Below are 23,997 nucleotides of genomic sequence, written 5' to 3' on the forward strand. Positions count from 1 at the left end.
GGAAGCTCAGCGGTCTCATTTTCTAAGGAAGGGGTCCGCCGAGATCTGGAATAGCTAAGCTCGAGCCTTAATGGACTTGCGCTCCTTACGGTCATGAACAGTTTCTCCACAGATGATGGAGGTGGACTTCGCCAATTGTCATCCAGTACCAAAATGCCAACACTCCAACCCTTCCAAACTCAATCATTTCTCATCCGCGTCATTCTAGTTGCCTACAGCACTCAGAGAGTGGCAGGTCTGGTTAAAAGGAACTTAAGCGACAACTGATGTGGGAAAGCTTGCTCTGCTTGGAACCCGCCCCCACCCCTCCCGGATATCCAGAGATGATCAGAAGAGGGAGCACGGGGCTTATAAAGCAGATATGCTTATCCCACACAACCTCCTAGGGACGTAAGCGCATGTCTGTACTTACACGGACATCAGGTTTTTGGCAACATGCACGTAGATGTGTGCATGGCACCAGCGAGTAGTTGGAAGGCCTGGAGCTACTTCAAACATCACCAGCAGTCAGGTCCGGCCCTAGGTAAAGGTAAAGGTTCCCCTTGACATTGAGTCCAGTCCTGTCTGACTCTAGGGTGCGGTGTTCATCCCTGCCTCCAAGCTGTAGAGCCAGCGTTTGTCCATAGACCATTTCTGTGGTCACGTGGCCAGCGTGACTAGACATGGAACGCCGTGACCTTCCCACTGATGTGGTACCCATTTATCTACATGCATTTATATGCTTTCGAACTGCTAGGTTGTCAGGAGCTGGGACAAGCAACGGGAGCTCACTCCGTTGCGTGGATTCGATCCTTGGACGGCGGGTCTTCTGAAGTTGCAGGTCCGGCCCTGTCATTAGCCAAATGGAGGCAGATGGCTCAAGGAGTGGAATGGCAGAGGTGCACCACCAGAAGAAGACCTGGACTTGATGTCTTCTTCCATGCTGCTCCATTAAGCTCCAGTGATTAAATTGAATCTGTCAGTTGCACCTGAAAGACCGGAGGTCCTACTGGTTATTGTTGTTGTTGTTGTTGTTGTTGTTGTTGTTGTTGTTGTTGTTGTTGTTGTTGTTGTTGTTGTTGTTGTTGTTGTTGTTGTTGTTGTTGTTGTTGTTGTTGTAATTATTATGTATTTCTCCAGGTAGTGTGTGTGGTCATCCAGCAGAGACTATGGCCTTGCACAATGTGGGGGCAGGAGGGGTTTGCTTCCCACTTCCGGCTTTGAGAGACAGGCCGCCCCCAACAGCAGTCAAGCGGGTGGAAGGAAAAACAGCAAGACATTCATTCATCGAGACCTTATTGATCATACCTTTGAAATTCTTTGGGACTTTATTGATAATCATGGGTTCAAGCAGCAGGAAGACAGTTAGGCTGAATATCATGGCAAACAAAGTTCTTAACTGTTAGAACAGTACGATGACAGAACCCGTGACCTTGGGAGGTGGTGAGTGTTCCAGTTCAAGAGGCATTCAAAAGAAAATGGGACCACCCTCTGTCCGATCTGCTTGGATTTAGACTCCTGCATTGAGCAGAGGCATGGATTGATGGCCTTAGAGGCCCCTTCCAGCTCCGTGATTCTAGGATTCCGTCTTGAAGAATGACCAGTTAATCCGAATGGCCATGCCTCTTCCACCAGTTTGTTGTTTAGTTGTTTAGTCTAAACTGTCCGAGTCTTCGTGACCCCATGGACCAGAGCACGCCAGGCCCTCCTGTCTTCCACTGTCTCCCGGAGTTGGGTCAATTTCATTCTGGTTGCTTTGATGACCCTGTCCAGCCATCTCATCCTCTGTCGTCCCCTTCTCCTCTTGCCTTCTCTCTTTCCCAACATCAGGGTCTTTTCCAGGGAGTCTTCTCTTCTCATGAGATGGCCAAAATATTGGAGCCTCAGCTTCAGGATCTGTCCTTCCAGTGAGCACTCAGGGTTAATTTCCTTCAGAATGGATAGGTTTGTTCTCCTTGCAGTCCAGGGGACTCTCAAGAGTCTCCTCCAGCACCACAATTCAAACACCAGTACAGATGGCAAATGTTCCACACCACCTTTGAGTTCAAAGCTGCTGTAGCTGATGAATCAGATGATGGCTCACCCTCCCTGCCCTCAGCTAGACTGGTCTTTGGATGTTCAGACATGTAGTTTGCTATCAGAGCTGTGCTCTAATTTTGCTCTGGCTTTCAGCCTGATCCACTCCATTTTTTTAGCCTGAATTGTATAGTCTCCAAGTTGCTGCACGCTATCACTGAAACAGATCCAGGGAATAGTCATTGGATCTTGTGAACACCATATAGATTTCATCATATTTGATTAGGCATTTAACACGAGCACTTGGTAAGTTACTTTTAGAAAGCAATCATAGGAGTTACACTTTTATTACTGGAAAAGGAACTAATTACAAGTAACAAGTTATTTGTAACAGGTTACTTCCAAGCTGTTTTTGGAGCACACAATCATTTCAAATTTTATTTTAGAAAATTTGACAGCAGCAATAGAAATAGACCAGAGGTATTTATTCTCACTAAAATAAGGTTGGATGGTGCAATATCCTTTTTATAAATAGGGCTATATAAATCAATTGGTTATATGAGGGGGAAAAGTTACTTTTAGAAAGTAACTAGTTACAGGTTTAATTCCAGTCCATCAAGGAGTAGCCACAGACACTATTTTAATTTAAAAGCAAAGCGTCCTCATTTTAAAAACTAATTAAATAGTTTCTTTCAGTCGATTTTTGAAAAGAGCAGAATGCTATGAACCCTGGCCTGTATTTTAAAACCCACATTCCTCCTATCCAGTTAATCACTGTCCCATTACAGATAGCAGAATTTCTCCATGCTTGAAGCAGGAAACATTCCTCTGTCACTGTTCAGTGAGGCCACTTGTGAATAACCATAAAAGATGCTAAAAGTTAAAATGAAGTTATTACTTGGAAACTTGCAACCATAGGAGTTTGACTTTTATTACTGGAAAAGGAAAAGGAACTAATTACAAGTAACTGTTTTTTGTAACAGGTTACTCCCAAGCTGTTTTTGGAGCACACAATCATTTCAAATTTCATTTTAGAAAATTTGACAGCAATAGAAATAGACCGGAGGTATTTATTCTCACTAAAATGAGGTTGAATGGCACAATATCCTTCTTATAAATAGGGCTATATGAGGGGGAAAACGGTATTCATTTCCATTGCAGGGATGAAGTAGCAATCTCTACACAAGTACGTTTCTATAAACCAGTTGACAGTTTGTTCTGGAAATATTTTTTGTTCAAGGAAGAAAAAAATTAAAAAGCAATCACCTTTAAAGTTGAGAAAGACAGATGCAGGCAAAATATAATTTTGTCACCCGCTGGAAATTATTTATAAATAAATTGAGCTCCTCAGCCATATAAACAAGCTAATCAAGCTGAAGGAGCTGTCTACATTTTTCCAACTGAATGCTTTCGCTCTTCAATTCTTTCCTAAGGTATAATCTTATTCATTGCAGGCTTACGCTCCCATTCCTCAATCCCGCCATAGAGTACACATGTCGTTTTTGTTTAATACTGGAGACAGTTCTTTTTGGTAAACAGAAGCTAAGTTGAGCTACTTTGGTTTGCTTGCTTGTAGGACAGAAACACCAAATCAGCTTAGAAAGGGTCAAAACACAGGGATGTCAGAAACGTGGGATGGTTCATCACGGCTAAACCACACAACCGATTTTGCAGGGGGGGAAATACCTCTGTTCCTTGTAGCAAGCATACGAAATAGGATAAATGACTACACTTATGGACCATCCTTTAAACAATAAAATATGTGCCTCTGAATACATCAGAGATTTTCAGACACATGTGCACCATCCTGCCGACAAAGGTCCGCATAGTCAAAGCTATGGTTTTTCCAGTAGTGATGTATGGAAGTGAGAGCTGGACCATAAAGAAGGCTGACCGCCGAAGAACTGATGCCTTTGAATTGTGGTGCTGGAGGAGACTCCTGAGAGTCCCCTGGACCACAAAGAGAACAAACCTATACATTCTGAAGGAAATCAACCCTGAGTGCTCACGGGAAAGACAGATCCTGAAGCTGAGGCTCCAATCCTCTGGTCATCTCATGAGAAGAGAAGGCTCCCTGGAAAAGACCTTAATGTTGGGAAAGTGTGAAGGCAAGAGGGGAAGGGGACGACAGGGGATGAGATGGTTGGACAGGGTCACCGAAGCGACCAACATGAATTTGACCCCAGTCCAGGAGGCAGTGGAAGACATGAGGGCCTGGCGTGCTCTGGTCCAGGGGGTCACGAAGAGTTGGATAGGACTAAACAACAACAAATGTAGACCAGCCCTTTCATAGCCATTGAAATTTGGTAGCATGGCACTAGGGGGCGGTATGTAAGTTTAGATAGATAGATAGATAGATAGATAGATAGATAGATAGATAGATAGATAGATAGATAGATAGATAGATAGATAGATAGATAGATAGATAGATAGATAGATAGATAGATAGATAGATAGATAGATAGATAGATGACGGACGGACGGACGGACGGACGGACGGACGGACGGACGGACGGACGGACGGACGGACGGACGGATGGATGGACGGATGGATAGCCCAGAGCTGAATCTGCATGAGTGTTCAAGATGAGATGTGTCTAAGGCCGAGTTCATGGCCTGCAGACCAATCACAAAACTAAGTAACCCAATTTGGAAGTTTGAGGGGGTGAGGCCAGCGCCAGCCCTGTGTGACTCTCTCACACAACCCACAGATAAGGAATTCCTTTTCGAAAGAAAGCTAGAGCGATGGGCTGCCCCATCTGAATACTGAGTGGAAACTTCCGACCACGCCACGACAGCCTGTCTATAACCCGTTTTAAACACACCTTTAAAAGATTGTACCTGGCAACTTCTGCCACAAATTTTTACGACGTCCATTTATATTTTTTTTCCTGCACTGGTGTATAGCTGAAGAAGTGGATTTTTATTCCACAAAAACGTGCATTTATGGTTTGCTTTTCAGTGGTCCAATAAAGGTGTGACATTCTTCTACCTCTTTCTAGTGATGGCTTCGATAGGGGCAGCTTTTATGGTGCTGAGCCCTCAGGCTTCCCACAACAGTAATGGAGGGGGTGGCGTCTCCAGTTTGGCTCCACAAAGAAGACTGAATATGGAAGGATCTCCAGTTGGACTTTCATGGGTTAAGGACACCAGTCTTCTTGGATTGGTGGCTTTTTCAGTTTCATTATTTGAAAATATTTACTTTCAGACTCAGTGAAATTCACACCCAACTCTACAAATTTGCCTTTTGCAATAGCAACATAAAATCATCAATCTGTAGAGTCGGAATGAATCCCAAGAGTAATCTGGTTCAACCCCCTGTAAATGCCTCCATGATTTGTTCCAATTTCATTGCTTCTACCTTCTGTAAGAATGTTCTACATTGCAGGGGTGTTCTAAACATTCATGGCAATAAATGCATGTGAACCTTTTTGAACACAGGACAGTAAATAGCATTCTCTTTTGATTCCCCAAAGACTGAGCACTTCCCACCCAAGAAAGGGACCTGAAGATGTCAAATCCACTGCTTGGAAGATTCGAAGACAGCAGGCAAAATCTGGAAGGAATCAGTTGAATCTGTATGGGTGGACTTGGCCTGTTAGTTATGGTAGTCAAGAAAATATAGGCGACGCTCCATGCCTCCCCTTTTCTGTAGGTTCTTCTTGAGATTCTTGAACCTTCTGTGAACATGTTACATATTTGCTCAAAGAGTTGTGCAAACAGGCTATCAATATGCTGTAGGATCTAGACCAGCTTTGGATGCCCAGATGTTCTTGGACCAAAACTCCCAGAAGCCTTTGCCACTACCTGTGCTGGCCAGGATTTCTGGGAGTTGTAGTCCAAGAACATCTGAGGACCCAAGGTGAGGAAGTACTGATGCAGACTGAAGGGATGTTAGTGAGCATATTTTGCTCATCCATTGGTGGCCTTATTTTCTTCTCATCTTAAAACCTGGCTGTACACCTGAGCATTCAGTCATGCCCTGGTGTCCAATCCATCCAGTGATTTTTTCAAATAAAAGTGGTTAAATCAGTTTTGAAGTTTTACAAAGCATTTTGAAAGTTAGTTTATTGATCAGAATCCTGTTGGTTATTCATAAGGGCAAAAGAGGATGGGTGAAAAGTCAAGGAGCAAATGGATGCCAGTCCCTTGAGGTGCCACCCGTATTCCTTTTCACATGCCAACGTAGGCAACTGGCAGGTTAATAAGGAGTAGAAATGGCGACTCATGGGCAAAGAGCAACTCAACACTAGGATTCATGTTGTTGCATTTCTAGCAACACAAACACACAATAGGATTCTGGTCTTCAACCATTTGGCATTGGTCAGCGCAGGGCAGGCGAGCAGGATTTCTTCCTCAAATATAAAAGGAGCTGGGATGAGTAATTTTGTGAGTCGCGGCCCTGAGAAAACCTCCAGGCAGGGTAGCTGGTGGCTATGCTGCTTGGGGATTATGGTAGCTGTAGTGTCCACCAAAATAACTTCTCCAAGCTATGCGTATGTGAGCCCCAACGACTCGGGACCAGGTTACTTGACTGTGCATGTCCTCTAAGCTTTTCCTCCAGATCAATGTGTTATTGTATCATCCCGGATTCAGAGCTCAACAACCTTTTCTAAGGAAACCATTGCATTTTCCCCAAATTATTTATTCTAGGAAATGCACTTGAGCGTCAACGGCAGAAGCAAGGATGAATCATAAGCCCCCATTCTTGTTTATGGTTTGCTTTGTATTTTAATCACCAGCACACAGAGCGGGTTTATTGTTATTTATTTTGAGAGAGCCAAACGCTCTCGGAGATTTAGAGGGCGGAACTGGGATAGCAAAGAGCCATGAGAAAGGAGCTGGGGGTTTACTGGGACAAAAACCTTCCCCTTATCGTTCAGGAAACCTGCCAAGAGTCCCAGATTAGGGGGAGAAGAATTCCACCCAGCGCAGCTCGAAATCTGGATTGATCACATCCTAGAGAAGAAATGAGAAATTACTCTTTTTGGATTACAAGCCTGCAAATCCCTCAACCGGCAGGTCAGCGTGACACAGAAGAGCGCTTCCTTTTACAGCTGAGGTTGTCCGAAACGCTAAAGTTCCCAGAATGCCTTTGTTCCAGCCAGGATTTTTGTATGTCGGAAGAAGAGAGGCGAGGGATTACGGAGGCTGAGTGACAGCCGGAGGGCATGAGAAATAGCCAGTGTTTCTGATGGGAGAGAAGATCTAGATAAAATGTGTGGATTAAGTTGGGAAGAGCTGGCTGGATAGCTGAAGGATTTAGATCTCTGGCTGCGAAGCCAGAGGTTGGGAGTTTGATTCCCTTGCTGTGCCTCCTGGGAGAAATAGCCAGGCTGGGTGGCCTTGGGCCAGCTGCGCGGTAGACTCAGGGATCCCTCCCAGAAGAACGGAACAGGTAAACCACTTCTGAGTGTTCTCTGCCTCGACAACCAACTACTTTGAGACCTCGAGAGCTGGCTGATCTCAAGAATCCTAAGGACCTAAGAATTGCCCTGATTTTGGCTCAGATCAAATGCCTCTCCAGCCCAATATCTTCCCACAAGGAACAAAGGCTGTCCTACAGAGGAAGGGCAGGACCTGTTTTCAGTCATCACAGAGTGCAGGAAATGCAACAAAGGGCTCATGTTCAAGGAAGCCAGATTTCGGTTGAAGATCAGGAAGAAACTCCTAACTGTTAGAGCAGTACAACAACGGAACCCATGACCCCAAGAGGTGCTGAGTGCTCCAGAGCTGGAGGCCTTCAAGAGAAAATTGGGCAACTGTTCGTCAGATTTGGTTTGACTTAGATTCCTGCCTTGAGCAGGGGGTTGGACTCGATGGCCTTTGAGGTCCCTTCCAACTTCATGATTCTATGAACAAGAAGGGAATGGTGAACTACTTCTTTAATTATTATTGTGAAGTCTGGAAGGCTGGGTGGGGAAGGGAAGGAGCTAAGGATTTAGAGCAGTGCTTCCCAATCTTGGGTAACCCGGAAGTTCTTGTACTACAACTCCCAGACTCTCTTGCCAGCACGGTTAGTGGTGAAAGCTTCTAGGGGTTTTCGTCCAAGAACATCTGAGGACTCAAGGTTAGGAACCACTGCTTTAGAGGGAAGAGACTGTTAGGGAGAGAAAACTGGAAACATGGCCAGGAGCTATAGCTGTGGGAAGGACTTACACACATGCTTTAATCTGAGCCAGAATCAGGGCCCTTTCTTAGGTTCTTAGATCAACCAATTCTCAAGGTCTCAAAGTGGTGGGTTGTCTTCGATAGGGCTGTGCACCTCGTGATCCTTTTAAAAGAGCGGCTGGCAAGCTGAACTGGGGCTTTTTGCTTAGAAATCGCATGTTCAGCCACTGAATGGTGCCAAACAATTTTTTTTTAAAAAAAAGCATCAATATATTATGAATAATGACTTGTGTCCTGTCAAGTCAGTTCTGACTGATGGTGGCTCTTTTCAGAGTTTTCTAGGTAGAGAGTTTTTAAAAAAGCAAAGTGTGCTGCTTATTTTGGGGTAGGCATCCTTCAGTCTCGAAAGACTATGGTGACGTGCTCTGTATGGAGGACTTGGAACCTTGGGTCCTCTTTTGCTGCTTATATCCCATCCCATAATGCTTAAATCACTCTCTGAGTGGTTTACAAATTTTTAATTAGTTATACAGGCTACACATTGCCTCTCTCCCCAGTGAGCTGTGTACTCCTTTTAACGACCTCAGAAGGATGGAAAGCTGAATCAACCTCGAGCTGGCTGGTTGGTATCAAACACTGACCACGAGAAGAGTTTTGCTTGCAGTACTACAGTTTAACCACTGTGCCACGAGTACGTACTCAGAAATGGTTTCCCATTTCCTTCTTCCAGGAGTGCCCCGGGACTGTGCAGTCGGCCCAAGCCCACAGAGGTTGGCTTTTCTCCCAGGACACACAGTGGAGAATTGAACTCCCAACACCTGGCTCTACAGCCAGAGACCTAAACCCTAGGTTCTTAACCGCTTGTCTGCATATCCCCTTGTGATGTCCTTACAGGGAGTCCATGAAGGCTTGAAGATCTTTTGCAGTTCAAATAGGAAGGAAGGAAGGAGGGAAGGAAGGAAGGAAGGAGGTGATGCTGGATAAAAGGAAGGAAGGAAGGAAAGGAAAGGAAAGGAAAGGTAAAACAAAATCTTAATTTCCTTGTTTCCTTAATTTCCTTAATTTTGCTTTGTGTAAAACTTGGCTTTTGTAACCCACTGCCTCCATTCAAAACAAAGAAAAGTCAAAATCGGTTAGAATATGCAAGTGAATGATGCTGAGTGGATGAGAGAAAGCACCTGACATTTCTTACTACTGAGCAGGCACTCAGAAGCCACAGGAAGAGAGAGTCAGAGTCAGCCAGCGTAGAGTAGAAGTGTGTGCATTAACAGGTTTGACTTCTTTCTCCCTTCTATCCAAGTCTGAAGAACTTTCATGAGAAACTTTAAATAAATGTTTGGTGCACTTCAGGGTTTTTAATCTCGAGTTAAGTCTTGGTGGTATTTAGTATTTAGAGGGGAGTCCGTGGTAAAATGGAAGCGAGAGATGGACCATAAAGAAGGCTAATTGCCAAAAAAAAAAAAAAAATGATGCTTTTGAATTGTGTTGCTGGAGGAGACTCTTGGGAGTCCCCTGGACTGCAAGGAGAACAAACCTATCCATTCTGAAGGAAATCAACCCTGAGTGCTCCCTGGAAGGACAGATCCTGAAGCTGAGGCTCCAGTACTTTGGCCACCTCATGAGAAGAGAAGACTCCCTGGAAAAGACCCTGATGTTGGGAAAGTGTGAAAGCAAGAGGAGAAGGGGACGACAGAGGATGAGATGGCTGGACAGGGTCATCGAAGTGACCAACGTGAATTTGACCCAACTCTGGGTAGCTGTGGAAGACAGGAGGGCCGGGCGTGCTCTGGTCCATGAAGAGTCGGACATGACTTAATGACTAAACAACAACAACCATGGTAAAAGAAAGGTTAATAACCACTGGTCTAAACCTCAGAGCTGTCCAACCAGCTCAAAAAATTAAGACTAATGTATTGTTCAATGTGATAGGTTCTTGACTGCCTTGGCCTTTGCTACCTCATTCTTGCAGCAGCACCGGTGTCATCACAATGACAGCTGCTGGTCTTCAGGGCAGGAGTCCCTTCCTCATTAGTTGGAGCAGCAGGCTTCTTGAGAAGGCCCCCTGTCCCAAAGGCTGGAGACCATCAGCCCCTTTCCGGGGAAGGGGGGAAGGGCAGCCAGGAACATCCCCAAGGATTCCACCGAGCCCTTGAGTGCGTGTTGCCAGAATGTAATTTGCTCTGAGCTGAGAGCCACCAGCCGAGCGAGTGCCAAGCCACCATACTCCCCACGGCTAGCTCCAGTTCTACAACTCAAGGTCAGCCAAGATGCTAGAGCTTCAGGATGCACCGGAGGAGGAACTTTCAGAAGAGTCATGTGAGCGGGCAGCCGCAGCCGTCCTGCCAGCCTCCTGTCTCCAACATCTGGACAGCCCCGACCCCCAGCCCTGCAGGCGGAATGATGCTGTAGATATCAGCAAGAAGATCTCGGCCGAGCTGATCTCAAAGATGCAGGATGCCAACTGGAAAGTCCAGAGGGAAGGGCTGGAGGAGGTGTTGAGGATGCTGAGGGAGGTCCATGCCATCCAGCCCACCCTCGGGGATCTCCCTGTCGCTTTGAACTCCTGCTTGCACGACTCCAACAGAGCTATCGTGAAACTGACCCTGGCTGTCCTGCAACAGCTGGCGAGGGTCATGGGCCCTGGCCTCAGGCCCCACGTCAAGACTCTGGGATTGTCCATCATCGCCATCCTAAGAGACAGCACGGGGAGCTTGAGAGCAGCGGCCCTCGCTACGGTGGAAGCCTGGGCCGAGCAGACAGGCGTGAAGGAATGGTTGGATGGGGAAGAGCTCCTGGCAAATCTGAAGAAGGAGAACGGCAGCCAAAGGCAAGGGCTTCTGGGGTGGCTGGCCGAGCAGCTGCCCTCGTCCTCCAGTTCTATCTCCACCGACCTTCTGCGGTGCGTGCCTCACCTCTATTCCGCCTTGGAAGACAGGCATGAAGAAACACGCCTGGCGGCCTGTGAGGCCCTGCCCTTCTTCCTTCTCCACCTCGGTTCTCAGACGATGTCTGAGTCAGCCAGCAAGCTGAAGCCGGCTTCCAGGGAACAGGTGCTCACTCTGCTGGAGAAAGCGAAAGCTGTCCAGCCAACGAAGGCAAACTCGGATTTCTCAAAGCCGCTTTCCGTCATCTCCAGGGGGACCTCTTGGTTCAAGTCCACCCTGGCTCCCATCCAGGAGTCCCCTACGGCGTCCTTTCTGGCCGAGAAAGTTGAATCCGGTGAGCTGGGCTTGGATCTCAAGAAAGCCAGTCCAGAAGGAGCCGTGCCCAAACCTAAGAGGCCTCTGAATGTCAAGATTCAGGTGAAATTTGGCATGAAGGAAGACACGAGCAAGCTGGGCCCAATCTTCATAGTTGTTCCCAAGGGAAAAGAGCAGAGGGCCAAGGACGAGAAGTTTCTCAGAGTGCTGAAATGGACCTTCCCCACTCCAAGTAGCAAGTACGTGGAGCAGCTGAAGGCTCAGATGTCCGGCTGCCTCTCTAACTGGCCGCAGGAGGAGATGTTCCACTCCAATTTCCAGCACCATATTAGAGCACTGACGGTGATGACCAAGCGCTTGGAGGCAGAGAAGGAAGGGGTCATCAGCTGCTTGGATCTCGTCTTGAAATGGCTCAGCCTGCGTTTGTTTGACACCAACACGTGGGTGCTGATGGAAACGTTGGAGTATCTCAGGAAACTCTTTGCTCTGCTGGTTGAGGAGAGGTACCAGCTGACGGAGATCGAGGCCTCCTCCTTTCTGCCCTACCTTCTCTTGAAGATGGGGGTGACCAAGGAGTCCATCCTCAAAGAGGTCCGGGCTATCGTGAGGCAGGTCACCGTCGTGTACCCACCCTCCAGGACCTTCGTGTTCCTCCTGGAGGGAGCCCAGGCCAAGAACGCCAACCAAAGGGTGGGCTGCCTGAAAGAGCTGGGATGGCTGCTCAAGGCTTACGGCCCAGAGGTGTGCCAGCCCAACCCGAGCAAGGTTCTGAAGACCATCCTCACCTTGACGGGAGATTCAAACAATGCTGTTCACATGGCTGCCTTGAGAGTCGTTGGCATAGCCCGGAACGTGTACGGAGTGGAGGCCTTCAAGATGATTGGGAATATATCAGACAAACACATGAGTTTGTTAGAGGAAGATATCAAAGAGGTCGAAGGCAAGCAGGGCAGGGAAGAAAAACTGGGGAGTCAGTTCCTTAATCTTAGTGCTAGGGTGGGCTCAGCAGAGGGCTCCAAGCAGAGCCATGGAACTGACAGTGACTCCGAGGAAGAGGATGGGGTTTTCCACCCAGACGAGCCTGAGATGGAGAATGCGGACGTCATGCCCTTCTGCAATCACCCCACAGTGGACAACATCTTCCTCCAACATCCACCCCGTGAATCTCCAACCAAGGGCGGCAATCCTCTCAACATCGACATGGTCATTTGCCAAGTCGCCAGTGGCAACATCGGCACCAGCGTGGAGGCTCTGTTTCAGATCCAAGAGGTGCTAAACCAGGAGGACAAAGTGGAAGCCATGTCTGGCCATATCAACCAGTTCCTGATAGCCTCTGTCCAGCAGCTGAAGTTCATTCACCGGCTCTATGTAACAGCAGAGGAGGAGATGAGGCGAGAACAGGTAATCCAGCTCTACAGGTGTGTCGTTGGTGACATGATATCCCTCTTCCAGGTGGAGGAACTGGCGCGGGAAGCCTCTGCCGGGGTGCTGAAGGACCTCTTGAGTAGCCTCATCACCCTTTTGCTGGATTCTCCAGTAGAAGAGCTTCAAGAAGCACAAAAAATTGCCCAGTCTGTCAGTTTCTTGATCACCAAAGTGCTGGAGAAATCGGACCACAACCGAATTCTGAAGACTTTGCTCCTCATCCTCCGAGAAGTCATGACAGCCAGCGTTAGTCTTGTGGCCTTTTCTGAAATGGTGGCCAAGTGCTTGTGGAAAGTGGCAGGGCACCTTCCGGAGACCATTGATGGTGTCAATATGGACCAGGTCCTGCTGGATATCCATGTCTTCATGAAGGCTCTGCCCCAGGAGAAACTGAAGAAATACCAGAGCAGTTATCCTTTCCGGGCCATGAAGACTCTTGTGCATGTTCTTTGCAAGCTGAAGGGGACGGAGATCTTGGATCATCTCACGCTGATAAAAGACAGGAGCGAGTCTGAGCTGGAGGCCTACTTATGGAAAATTGTTGGGGACCCGGGAGAGCAGGCTGACGTGGAGGCAGAGGAAGCCCCTCCTTCCCCAGCTGAAGACAAAGCGGACGACACGCTGGCGGAGATTTTTGAGAAGATCCGTTCCAAGAAAGCGGCCAGGGCAGGCCTGGTAGAGCTGTACGAATACAAAGAGAAATGTCCGCAGGCTGACTTCGAACTGTTCCTGAAGAACTGCTCCCTGTTTATCAGGAGTTACATCAAGCGCGGCTTGGCAGTTATCGCATCACAGAGAGAAAGGAACAACTCCTTTGCAGAGAAACCAGATTAGGCTGAGGCGGAGATTTCGCCCATTGCGCTCAAGCCAGCCCAAAGAAAAAGTCGCTGGTGCAGGGAGTCCATGATCTAACCATATATCCCGTCCACAAGAACTGCTTCTCAGGCCAGCAAATCATTCATGAGGTGTAAAACTTAACAATAAAACCAACCACCGGCCTAAAATAGCCAATGACTCTTGGATCACAGGGGTTGGCTGATGGGGGGCTGGCTGTTTCAGAAGCACCATCTTGGTATCTTAGGGTGTTTCTGTGCTTTAGACGTCACCGTTCAATGTAGCACTTATGTGCTCTGCATTTCTTTCCAGGTTCAACAACAACAAAAACGGGAGGATTTGGGCTGGCCTTGATAGAAGAACTAAAAAAACCAACTTCACAGAGGTTATAGGGCAGTGGTTCCCAACCAAGGAGGAAATCAGGGGCTTTTAATGAAACCCAGAGGTCTCCCCCCCCTCCGCGATCCAATGACTACTATCCCCCAAACCAAGATCCAGCCATATCGCCTTCCCTGTAATTCACAAGCTGCTCTTTGCAGAGATACAAAGTGGTCAAGCTCAGAAAAAAAGTTACTTTTTTTGGACTGCAGGGCCTAGAAGTCTCTAGCCAGCTTGGCTACCCAAGGAATTTGGGGAATTGCAAAGAAAAAAAGAAAAAAAAAGAAGTGTAAAATTTCCAGGCTCTGCTCAGTGGCTAGCAGAGGTACTCTGTACGTGTACGACCATCTCCTTTTAAACACAGCTCCAGTTTTTGATACTGAGGATCAGAACAAAGTCCCTAATAGATAATAGACTTGTCTTGGAAAAATTACAGAGATGGTCCTTGGGGTCAAGAAGGGTCCATGTTGCTTGAACTCACCCAGTCACTTGGGTGCAGGTTCGTCTCCTCTTCTTCATCATCCTTGGGTGAACCATAGCTAGCTGCAGGCTACACGGCCCTGGGGTCACACCACCAGTACCCAAAGTCCGATTCTAGGAGACCTGGTGGGCCGAGGGGGGCTGGGGCACAGTGAGGACACAGGTCCCCCTCGACGGCTCCAGAGAAAGGCGCCTCGTACAGGAGGCACCGCTTGGACTTTCGGCTGTGCTTGAGTGGCTTATCTGCCATGGTTGGCGGTTGGTTGGGGAGGGTGGGTTGGTTTGTTTTGCAGGGGGAAATCCAAGGGCAAAAAAGGAAGCAGGAAAAGGAGGTGATGGGGAAGCCCTGGTTTGCCCACAAAGTGGTGGAGAGGTTAGTGCTAGAGGTGTTCAAATTGTGTGGGAAAAGGCCTCAGGGTCACAATACGTAGGCAGAAAACATCTCTACTGAAATGGACAAATGGCAGGTGGATTCTGGCCACTGTAGTCCTCCCTCCCTCTGGAATTTTATTCACTTTCTGCTCCAAGGTACAAGCATGTTCTGCGTACCAATTTATCCTGCTCTATCTTTCTTTAAATTCTGTTTGGGTATAATTGGTTCTTCTGCCTCCTCCTTTAAAAGATGTTATTTTAAGATGATAAAAGGATCATTGGCAGTGTCTGGCTCACTCCTTTTCAAAGTTTAATCTTCGGGTAGGGTACAGGTACCAATACTGTACATCCCACACCTTGGGCACAGGCATACAAACAAACATGCATGAACTTTAAGGCACCATGGACAGTGCAGGCACTCATTTCATCTAATACAGCATTTAACGAACGATGAAGTGTCAGCTATATTTTGAAAGGACGCTTTCCTACCCTTCACAATGTCTTACATCCAAAGAACAGCTTCTCTGCTTAGCTTTCCAGATGTAGGCAGAAAACAAAACGACTAAATCCAGCCGTTGGAATTCAATCTTCAGCAATTTAATTAGATTAGGCATCCTTAAGTCTCGAGAGACTATGGTAACGTGCTCTGTATGGAGGACTTGGAACAGCGTCTAGTGTGGCTGAAAAGGCCAATTCAAGAGTGACAATCCCTTCCACCGGCAGCAATACAGAACGGGAAAATGTCGCTTGGACTATGACTTCTGGTATAAGGCTAAGGATTTTGCCAGTCTTTTCATCTATGGGAGGTACCATGAATGGATTGCCTCCTGTACCTGTTAACTCTTAAAAGTTTCACCACATCCCTATGTATCAGTTAATTTAGGGCCATGATAATATTCCTGCCACGTGCAAACTTTTCCAGTTTCACCATACACAATGGGTGAACAGGAGAGATGTGCGTCACCCCTCCAGCTCAGTCCACAAGCCATCGGTGAATTTATCTTGTTTTTAGGGGGGAAACCATTTCCTGGTCAATTTCCAAAAAGGTAGCAGCTCTGTTAATTTGTTTGTGTTAAACCCCTTGAAGACCGACATGATTATTACAGCATCATTTTTTTTTTCCGGACCAAGGTCTGCTTTATCAGAACATGGACTCTTTGAAGTGGACTTTCATCCTTCCGTCACGAGAATTTTGTCTGCCCATAAAGTCACTCCCTAGTGGCTGTATTTGCTCACGTCCTTTTTTTGCCCCATTCACTCTGTCTGTTGCCTTCGTTTGCCCTTGCACTTTTGTTTCAAGTGCAAAAGGCTGAGCAAATATGCTAAATAAATAAGTGAATAAGAGAATGCCAGCTGCGATACATGCATGGGAGGCGGAGTGGCAGCCCAAACGAATCTGTACAGTGGCTCTTAAAGCACTGTAGCCAAGCATCAGAGCTGTTATCTTTCAGCCTCCTTGATCTGATTGTGAAGGTAACTGGACTGGACCTTTCGTGGCCACTTCCAGAGGGCTGTTTTGCACCAAGCACAGTTGCAAGGAAATATAGAGCTGAATTAAGCAAAAGGTCCTGAAACTGTTTATTCAGTTCTGTGGATCTTTGTGCTGTTTTATCTGTACACAAAACAGTGGCAGCAGCAACTGAGAACCTTCATGTAGAAAATATATATTTATATAAAAGAGAGCATCTGTAGATTTCTTTAAAATGGAGCAGTTAGTCCAGCTTCCCCACTGTTGTTTAAACAATGAACTTTCTTTTTTGACTTTTTCATCTGTGTCAATAGAAGAAACAGCCAAAGGCCACCGCCACACAGAAGAGGCTGTCCTAGAGGAAATGAGAGAAATGACAAAACTATGAGAAGAGCAAAATGACAAATTTGGTATGTAGCATGGCGAGGATTTGTGCTACGTTTAAAAAAAGAGAGAGGAAAAAAGAGCAAGTTTCTAGATATCCCGTTACCCCAAAAATAAGCCCTAACCTGAAAATAAGCCCTAGTAGGATTTTTCAGGATGCTCATAATATGAGCCCTACCCCAAAAATAAGCCCCAGTTAAGTGAATCCCCACCCTTCATCCTTGTGCAGCAATCAGAAGAAGATGGCAGGACTGTAAAATAAAACACCTCTTGAAAATAAGCCCTAATGATTTTTTTGGAGCAAAAATTAATATAAGACCCTGTCTTATTTTTGGGGAAACACGGTATTACAAGAAAAGCCCTCTATTATCCTATGAGCTTTAGCTGGTGAAATCTCCAGCGCCAGAGATGGGTGATGCTTGGGTTTACCTTTAAAACCTAGGGACGGTGGACCTCAAAAGAAACACCAGCCCTGATAATCTCCCTATAGTTTTTCTGCTGCTCATACACTCACCAACCTTCGCTGCCTGGATCTGTATAACACTGGAGAAAAGTCCTCCTTCTCTTCCTGAAGACTGGACTTAGCTTTCGAGTGATTATACAAGCTCTAATGCTACTATTTTTCACACCACATTTGGGGACAATCCCTTCTACACATGAAGAAATTCCTTTTGTCTCTCTTGAAATCTCCCATTGTTTGAAGCCATGTTAAATGACTCAACGTTGTGATATTATGAGAAAGGGAGAAAAAAAATCTCTTTCTATCCAGTTTTCCTACATGATGGATAACTTTACCCGACTCTATTAGGTCGCCCCCCCCTTAGTCACCTTTTTTTCTGAACTGAGAAAGCTCTAAATCTTGCAATCTTTTTTGCACAGGAGCGACCCTAAGCCTGTCATCCTTCTTCATACTCCTTTTTTGGCACCTCTCTGTAAACAACCCATCTTTCACGATCTGCTCTGTTGTAAAATAACTGGGCAGAGGAAAGGTCTGCCTCAGGGGGTAAATCCTTGGGTGCTCTGATCCTACTTGAAACTTGGTTGCTAAAATGAAGGCAAGCAGGCGTGGGATTTGTGTGAAACAACAGTGGGCTTATTTCTGGTACTGAAACAACAAAAGAGGACTCTACTCCTTAATTCTAAGAGGGCGTCCGGACTCCACTTGACAGCTGTTTGATCCCACTCTAACTTTTATGTCTTTATGTCTCATACAGGATCCGGTTATTGTCATCATGCGAAATCTGTTTCCCCATTGGAATGCATTAAAACCCGTTTAATGTGTTCCAATAGGGAAAATACCTCATCGTCCAGCAAAGATCGGCCATAGAGTGGTCGCAAGACCAGATAGGTGGGGTACAAATAAAATTAAAAAATAAATAAATAGGGAAGCCATTTTGTGAGCGCCAATCAGGTGTAAAAATGGCTGTCCTGTGAAGCATGTGTCCAGAAAACACAGGGTAGCTGTTTTGCGAAGCTGATGATCAGCTGTAGAAATCATCGTCTTGCGAACGGTTCGCGAAGCACGGACCAAATCGTTGTCAAGCGAAAATCCCCCATTGGAATGACTGTTTTGCGAATTGCTATAGCGATCATAGTCATCGTTATGCAGATTCATCGTTTAGCAGGGTCGTCGTCTTGCGAAGTCCCACTGTATGTATTTCTAAAGGTGAAGTTACCAAAACTGCCCAATAGAGGGAGCCAGAGAGTATAGCTTTCACTTTTTAAAATAGCTTTGGCTATAATCCCTGTTTTTCAGCATCTGTGGTGGGGGATGGCTTGAAACTGTTCCCTCATGGAAGGGGGGGGGGGGCTGCTGTATTCTCTAAAGTAGAGATTCATGCCCATGTAAGGACTCCTTTTTTTCTCCTCCCATATTCAGTCAATAAATCTGACTCTGGCAGATAGTTTTTTGGGCTCAAGTGAAAAACAAAGAATGCTTCAAGTCTGACTGTTCCCATCAAAAGCATCAGGGACACTTAGAGTGCTGCATCAACTAATAAAGAATTAAAATTAATATTACAAACGTATAAGGCTGCATATATATATTAAAAAACAAAGCACTTACATTCATGAAAACATCCTGAGCATAGTTGTCTGTGTCCGCATCCCAGAAACACCGGGCGGCCATGCTGGAGACACAAACACAGGCCATCCATTCATAAGGTGAAGGGAAACATTTTTCACATCTCATTTCACAGCTCAGCCCACGTGAAAAGGTGAGACAGGCGGCTGACATTGAAACAGACCGACTCCGTTGTGGCATCTTCTGTGAAAAGGTCTTTCAGCACCATTTAGAAAGCCCAGGAGCCTCCTTTACCAACAGACCTTGAGCCATAGATTCTTTTTTTTCTGTTTAAATTGCATTGTGGTTTGTAACATCCTAGTGGCGTAATATTTTGATGCCGTTTAGCTTGCCTGATTTGTTTTTATGGTACAATTTGTGCTTTTATGGACTGCTTTTGTCTTTTACTAACATTGGTTTAAACGGCCCAAGGATGTCACCAGTTGGGTTATATACAAATGAGACAAACAAATAAATAAAAATATGGTGCTTTTCTATCAAGTGACATTAATAGAAAAGTGATCAGTGACTGATCACCCCGCCACCCACTCTGAATTGCGAAGGACCTTGGGTGTAAATTAAATGTTAAGCATCTGGCATAAAAACAGCGAGGGTCTGTAAGCATATACTGTATGCCAGACAAAAGCAGAGAAAAGAAAGGAAGCTTTAATGCATATGCTATGACTATGAATATGGTTTGAATGTATTCCATTTATTCTAACTATAAAAAGTATGTAATGCAAATAAGAACACCGAGATTTTAAGTTTTTGGAAGACAGCACGAAGTCTCAGCAGAACAGCACTATCAGAACAATGTTTGGTTCCGCAGTCTCCATACATACATAAATAAAAATGTTCAAAAAAAAAATTAAAATGTTGCTCACACTATTTAACAAAAGGGAGGGGGAAGGGAGGAAAGAAAAGGGTCAAACTTACTTAACGCCCTCGCCTCTCTGTTCTCCAATCACCACTTGTACCACAATTTTATATCTGTGAAATCCTTTTTCTAAAAAGAGAAACGTAATTTAGATGCTGACAGATTTTGCTGCAGCTGTACAAACGCCAAATGTTTGCTAGGTGGGAAAAGATGATCAATGGGGTACCTCTGAGTAGGTGTGTGTGTGAGTGTGTGAGTGAGTGAGAGAGAGAGAGAGAGAAAGAAATTGAAATGGCACTTATAGGAAGGGGAAACATTTCCTATAGCTATGTCTTATTACCTTTCAGTCTGTCTCGGATTGTCTCGGATAACAATTTGGTAAGCGGTGGGATTTCTTCGGGTGTGTACTGCACATTGGTCAGCATCTCCTTTAATACCTCATGGATGCAATCTTTCACCATAGAAGAGCGAAATCTAGTACAGCATAAGACAGCACAAGAACGCTGGATGTTAGTCTTTCTTTCAACAGCACAGCGAACAACTGCAGGGTGAGGTATCTGATTTGTGAGCTTCAGGGAAGGCTACGATGACAATTCCCGAAGGCCTTCCAGTTCCTCACTTGCTATCATGTTCAAGGAACACATGTTATAGGGCTACCAAGGACTTTACTACTCCAGCAGGCTGGTAGGTCTTCTAGGTTGAAGGATGAGCCGCAAAAAACAACAACAACAAAAAACCACGTTCCTTGTGCAAAGAAAACCAAGTAGGTCAAGATCTGCTTCCTGCCAGGAAAAGGAACTGTTGGAATTCTAAATGAATGCTGCCATCTTCCGTTCAATACAAGAAAAGCACCTATAAAAGGACTAAACGCATAAAAGCCAGCAAGGATGTGTTGAGGCTCTCGGGAAAAAAAATGAGTTTTTCAAAAAGTTATGGGAAACCTCAGGCCGTGCAGGCAACCCCCTGCCCCACCAGTTGGTCCTCAATCCAACCGAGTAGTTGGGCTCCAATGGGACGGCTGGCTTCCACGACCTGCCCCCTCCCTACGCACGGAAGCAAACTGGGGGGTGGTGAAGCCGTCTCTGCAACTCCACTATGGAGGGACTTTATCCGGTCTGGATCGTTGCACTGGTGTGCTAGCCAGTGGGGTGGTGGTGGTTTATAAACCTTCCTTCCCAGTGTGCCACAATGACCTGGGCTTGCGTTTGAGTGAATGATGGGCATGTTTATCTTGACTTTTTTGTGCGGTGTGTTTGTCTGTAGAGACAGAGCGCACGTGAACAGGTGCCGCACCTCGTTCATCTCCTAGGTTTTAAGGGCGTGCTTTGCCACGATGCCGGTCCATTGGAACTTTCCCTCCCCCCCTGCCCCTGAATTTCCCACTGCAAGAGAAATCTATTCAATGTTCTCTCTCCTAATAAATCCATTTTATTAGGAATTCATAAGGACGGAACGTTTTACACCCAATGCAAAACCACCAAAGTGACTTTTTAAAGTCTCATAGATGGCTGTCTGTGACGCCTCCCGGGTCTCACAGGATGTAAAGAGATGTGGCACCCTTTAGGCCGCTCGTCGTACAAACCGCGTTTGCCATCTAATGAAGGGAGCTGCAGCCCATAAAAGATGACACCAAATAAACTTTGTTAAGTCTTTCAAGAAACATGTGCCTTTTCCAAGAGGCAAAGACCAGCGTGCTTTTATTTTTCTTTCTTTCTGAAATCAAACACGGTGCCATTTTGAAAGCAGCCGCTTCACCAGACATCGGCTGAAATCCAGGATTAAGTCACACCTAGAGTAGACTCACTGGAACAGTGGGGATTTGGTGTATGTAAGTCAGTCGGACTGATGCGACAGGCAGGCTTCTCCTTGGCAACTTACTACCGGAATCCAGCCATTTCATCATCATGCCTCGCAACTAGTCCCAAGCCCCTCGCAAGAGTCTTAAAAAAGGGCAGGCTGCTGGGTGAGCCGATGTTCACGCAGCAGGGCCCCCTCTTATCTACTGGATCAGCATCCACGAAGGCACCGATGGGCTGCCTTAAAATATAAAAGAGAAGAACCCCAGAGAAACAAGGATGCTTGCAGAGCCCTGTCCAGGGTGTCTGGACCAGAGCTGGCCACGAGAGGGGGCCCGAGACGAGGCTAGGCGTAGCGCTCCTCCTTTTCCGCGTTCCTCGCCTTCGGCGGCGCTGGAGGAGGGCTCGGGGGGAGGGGGGGTTCCTCCCCGAAGGGCAGCCCTTTGGCGCTGAGTTGCCGTTGCAAGGGCAAGTTCGAACCCCCTTCCCCTCCCTGGTGGGTGGGTGGGCCGGTCGGGGGAGGCCACCCCTTTCCCGCCCTCCCACTCGGGAGGGGGGGGTCGTCCCTCGCCTCCCCCTCCCCCTCCTTCCCCTGCTTCCCCCTCGGGGGCTGGACGGGCCCAGGGCGCCCACTGACTTGTGCTGGAAGGCGGGCCGCAGGTGGTAGGCGCGGGCCGAGAGGACGCCGCTGCTCGGCTTGGAGGAGCTGCGAATCAGGCTCGAGCTGGCGTCCGCTCCGGCTCCGGCTCCCTCGGCTCCTCCGGCCGCCTCGGTGGTGGTGGCGGCGGGTGGGGAAGGTCCCGCCGAGGCCGGAACGGGCGACGCGTCGGCCATCCCGGCTCCCCTTCCGCGAGAGGCCCGCCGGCGTTGCCATGGTGACCGCCCCGCTTCCTGCCTGGCCTGCCTTTCCGCTCGTAGAGCTTCGAAAGGGGTTAGAACGACCTTCCGGGCTGTACACTTCCGGGTTCACCTGTAACACAACCCCCCCCCCCACACACACACACACCGTGGGGGGGGGGAATGCCTTGTGGTAAGGATGGGAAAGAAGCGACGCTTCAGGGGCGGCGGACTACATCCTCCATCATCCCCCTCTCCTGGCCGGGACTGATGGGTGTTGAGGCACCTTGGGAGGGCCACAGGGGTCTCACCCGGAAGGTTTACACCAGAGTGGGCCCCTTCCAGAGGCTATGGACTACAAGCCCGATCACCCTGGGATGGGACTTGTAGTTGAACGCACCACGACAAGGCCGCACTTGGCAAAGGCTGGCCGGTTTCAGCGGCCCTGTCTCTCACAGGGCAGCCCCGACCGGAAGACGCCTCTGGCACGTGACCAAGGCTAGTCGGGGACCATCGAGACAAAGCGGGAGAGACCGACGAGAGATGCGTCTGCTTGACTTCCGGTACGATATGGACTTCGGGGCGAGCCCTGACAAGATCATAGAGGTCCCCGGCTGCAAGGGGCTAGAGCGGCCTTTGGAGGTTTTTGGTGGGTTGAGGGCTCGCCAGTGGTTACCCTTCAGAGATAATATTCAGAAATAAATGTAATGCCAGGGACAGAAATGTAGCATCTCGAAGACTAGCTGGTTTTTATTTTTTATTAGCCTTCCCGTTTCATCTGAAGGAGTGTGCTTAGGCACAAGAAGGCTTATGAGAATTAAAAACGACAGAAGGACCCCCTTATCTGCAGGATCGCTTATCCACAGAAGGACCCCCTTATCTGCGGGATCGCTTATCCGCGGTCTGAAAATATTAAAAGACATATCCTAGAAGTATTTATTTCTAAAGATAGCGTTTGCTATAATCAGCATTTTTCAGCATCCACAACAGGGCTTGGAACTGATCTCCAGTGAAATGGGGACTCCTACTGTGGTTAAATGCAGGAGAGGAGATACCTGTACAGTATTCGACCACAAAAGTAATAATAATAAAAAATCAGCAAGCTTTCAGGCGTCAAGTTCGCTTCTTCAGGCCATGCACTCAAACTGCAGAAAAAGTATAAATGAAAAGAGTCTCAAAAATTCATAAGAGAAGGCTGTCAAGTTTGCTTATTAAAGTGAGCTCAGCCCCTGGCTGCCAATGGCTTTTGGGAGGTTTGTGGTTCTAAACTTAATCCCTGGTAACATTTGGCTAGATTTTTCTGACTTTGGATGAATATACCATCCCGGCCCCATCATTACCTTCTTGTAGAACGTAACATCCCTGTTTGATTGAGGGAAAGGAAATACAGATGTATAACACCTCCATCGGAAAGGCATGTGTAACTTGTATTGAGAAGGTACTGTTAGGACAGGATATGGAGAGACAGATTGGTTTCCTATAGGCAAAGGTGTGAGATAAGGACATATTTTGTCTCCTTATGTATTCATTATGTATGCAGCATGTATCATATGGAAAGTTGGACTAGATTTAGATGGAGGAGGAGAGAAAATTGGAAGAAACATCAGTAATTTCAGATATACAAATCTGATTTGTTTCAATGACTAGAAATAACTTTAAGAGAAAGTGAAAGAAAAAAAATGCCAAACCAGGACTCCCACTGAACTTTAAGACAAGATTGACTATGCAAGAACTACACAAATTTAACACTGACAATGAAAAAATTAAAATACTTAGAA

General features: G+C 46.9%; 1 protein-coding gene and 1 pseudogene across 2 annotated transcripts; one reads left to right on the forward strand and one right to left on the reverse strand.

Moving 5' to 3' along the window:
* The first annotated feature begins 1,134 nt into the window (after positions 1 to 1,134).
* On the forward strand, positions 1,135 to 16,593 carry LOC140706092 (cytoskeleton-associated protein 5 pseudogene; annotated as a pseudogene). The gene has a single exon (XR_013543229.1). The product of XR_013543229.1 is annotated as a cytoskeleton-associated protein 5 pseudogene (transcript).
* LOC110071423 (dynein light chain Tctex-type protein 2B) lies at positions 16,350 to 22,285 on the reverse strand. Its single transcript, XM_072996349.2, has 5 exons — positions 22,020 to 22,285; positions 19,927 to 20,060; positions 19,646 to 19,715; positions 18,713 to 18,776; positions 16,350 to 16,618 (listed from the first exon to the last, which is right to left on the reverse strand). Exons 1-5 carry the CDS (start codon positions 22,214 to 22,216, stop codon positions 16,571 to 16,573), a joined length of 513 nt encoding a protein of 170 aa, XP_072852450.1. The 5' UTR covers positions 22,217 to 22,285; the 3' UTR covers positions 16,350 to 16,570.
* Positions 22,286 to 23,997: the final 1,712 nt, after the last annotated feature.

The sequence above is a fragment of the Pogona vitticeps genome, chromosome 3, assembly GCF_051106095.1.
Source record: "Pogona vitticeps strain Pit_001003342236 chromosome 3, PviZW2.1, whole genome shotgun sequence".
In the NCBI taxonomy this organism is placed as follows: Eukaryota; Metazoa; Chordata; class Lepidosauria; order Squamata; family Agamidae; genus Pogona; species Pogona vitticeps.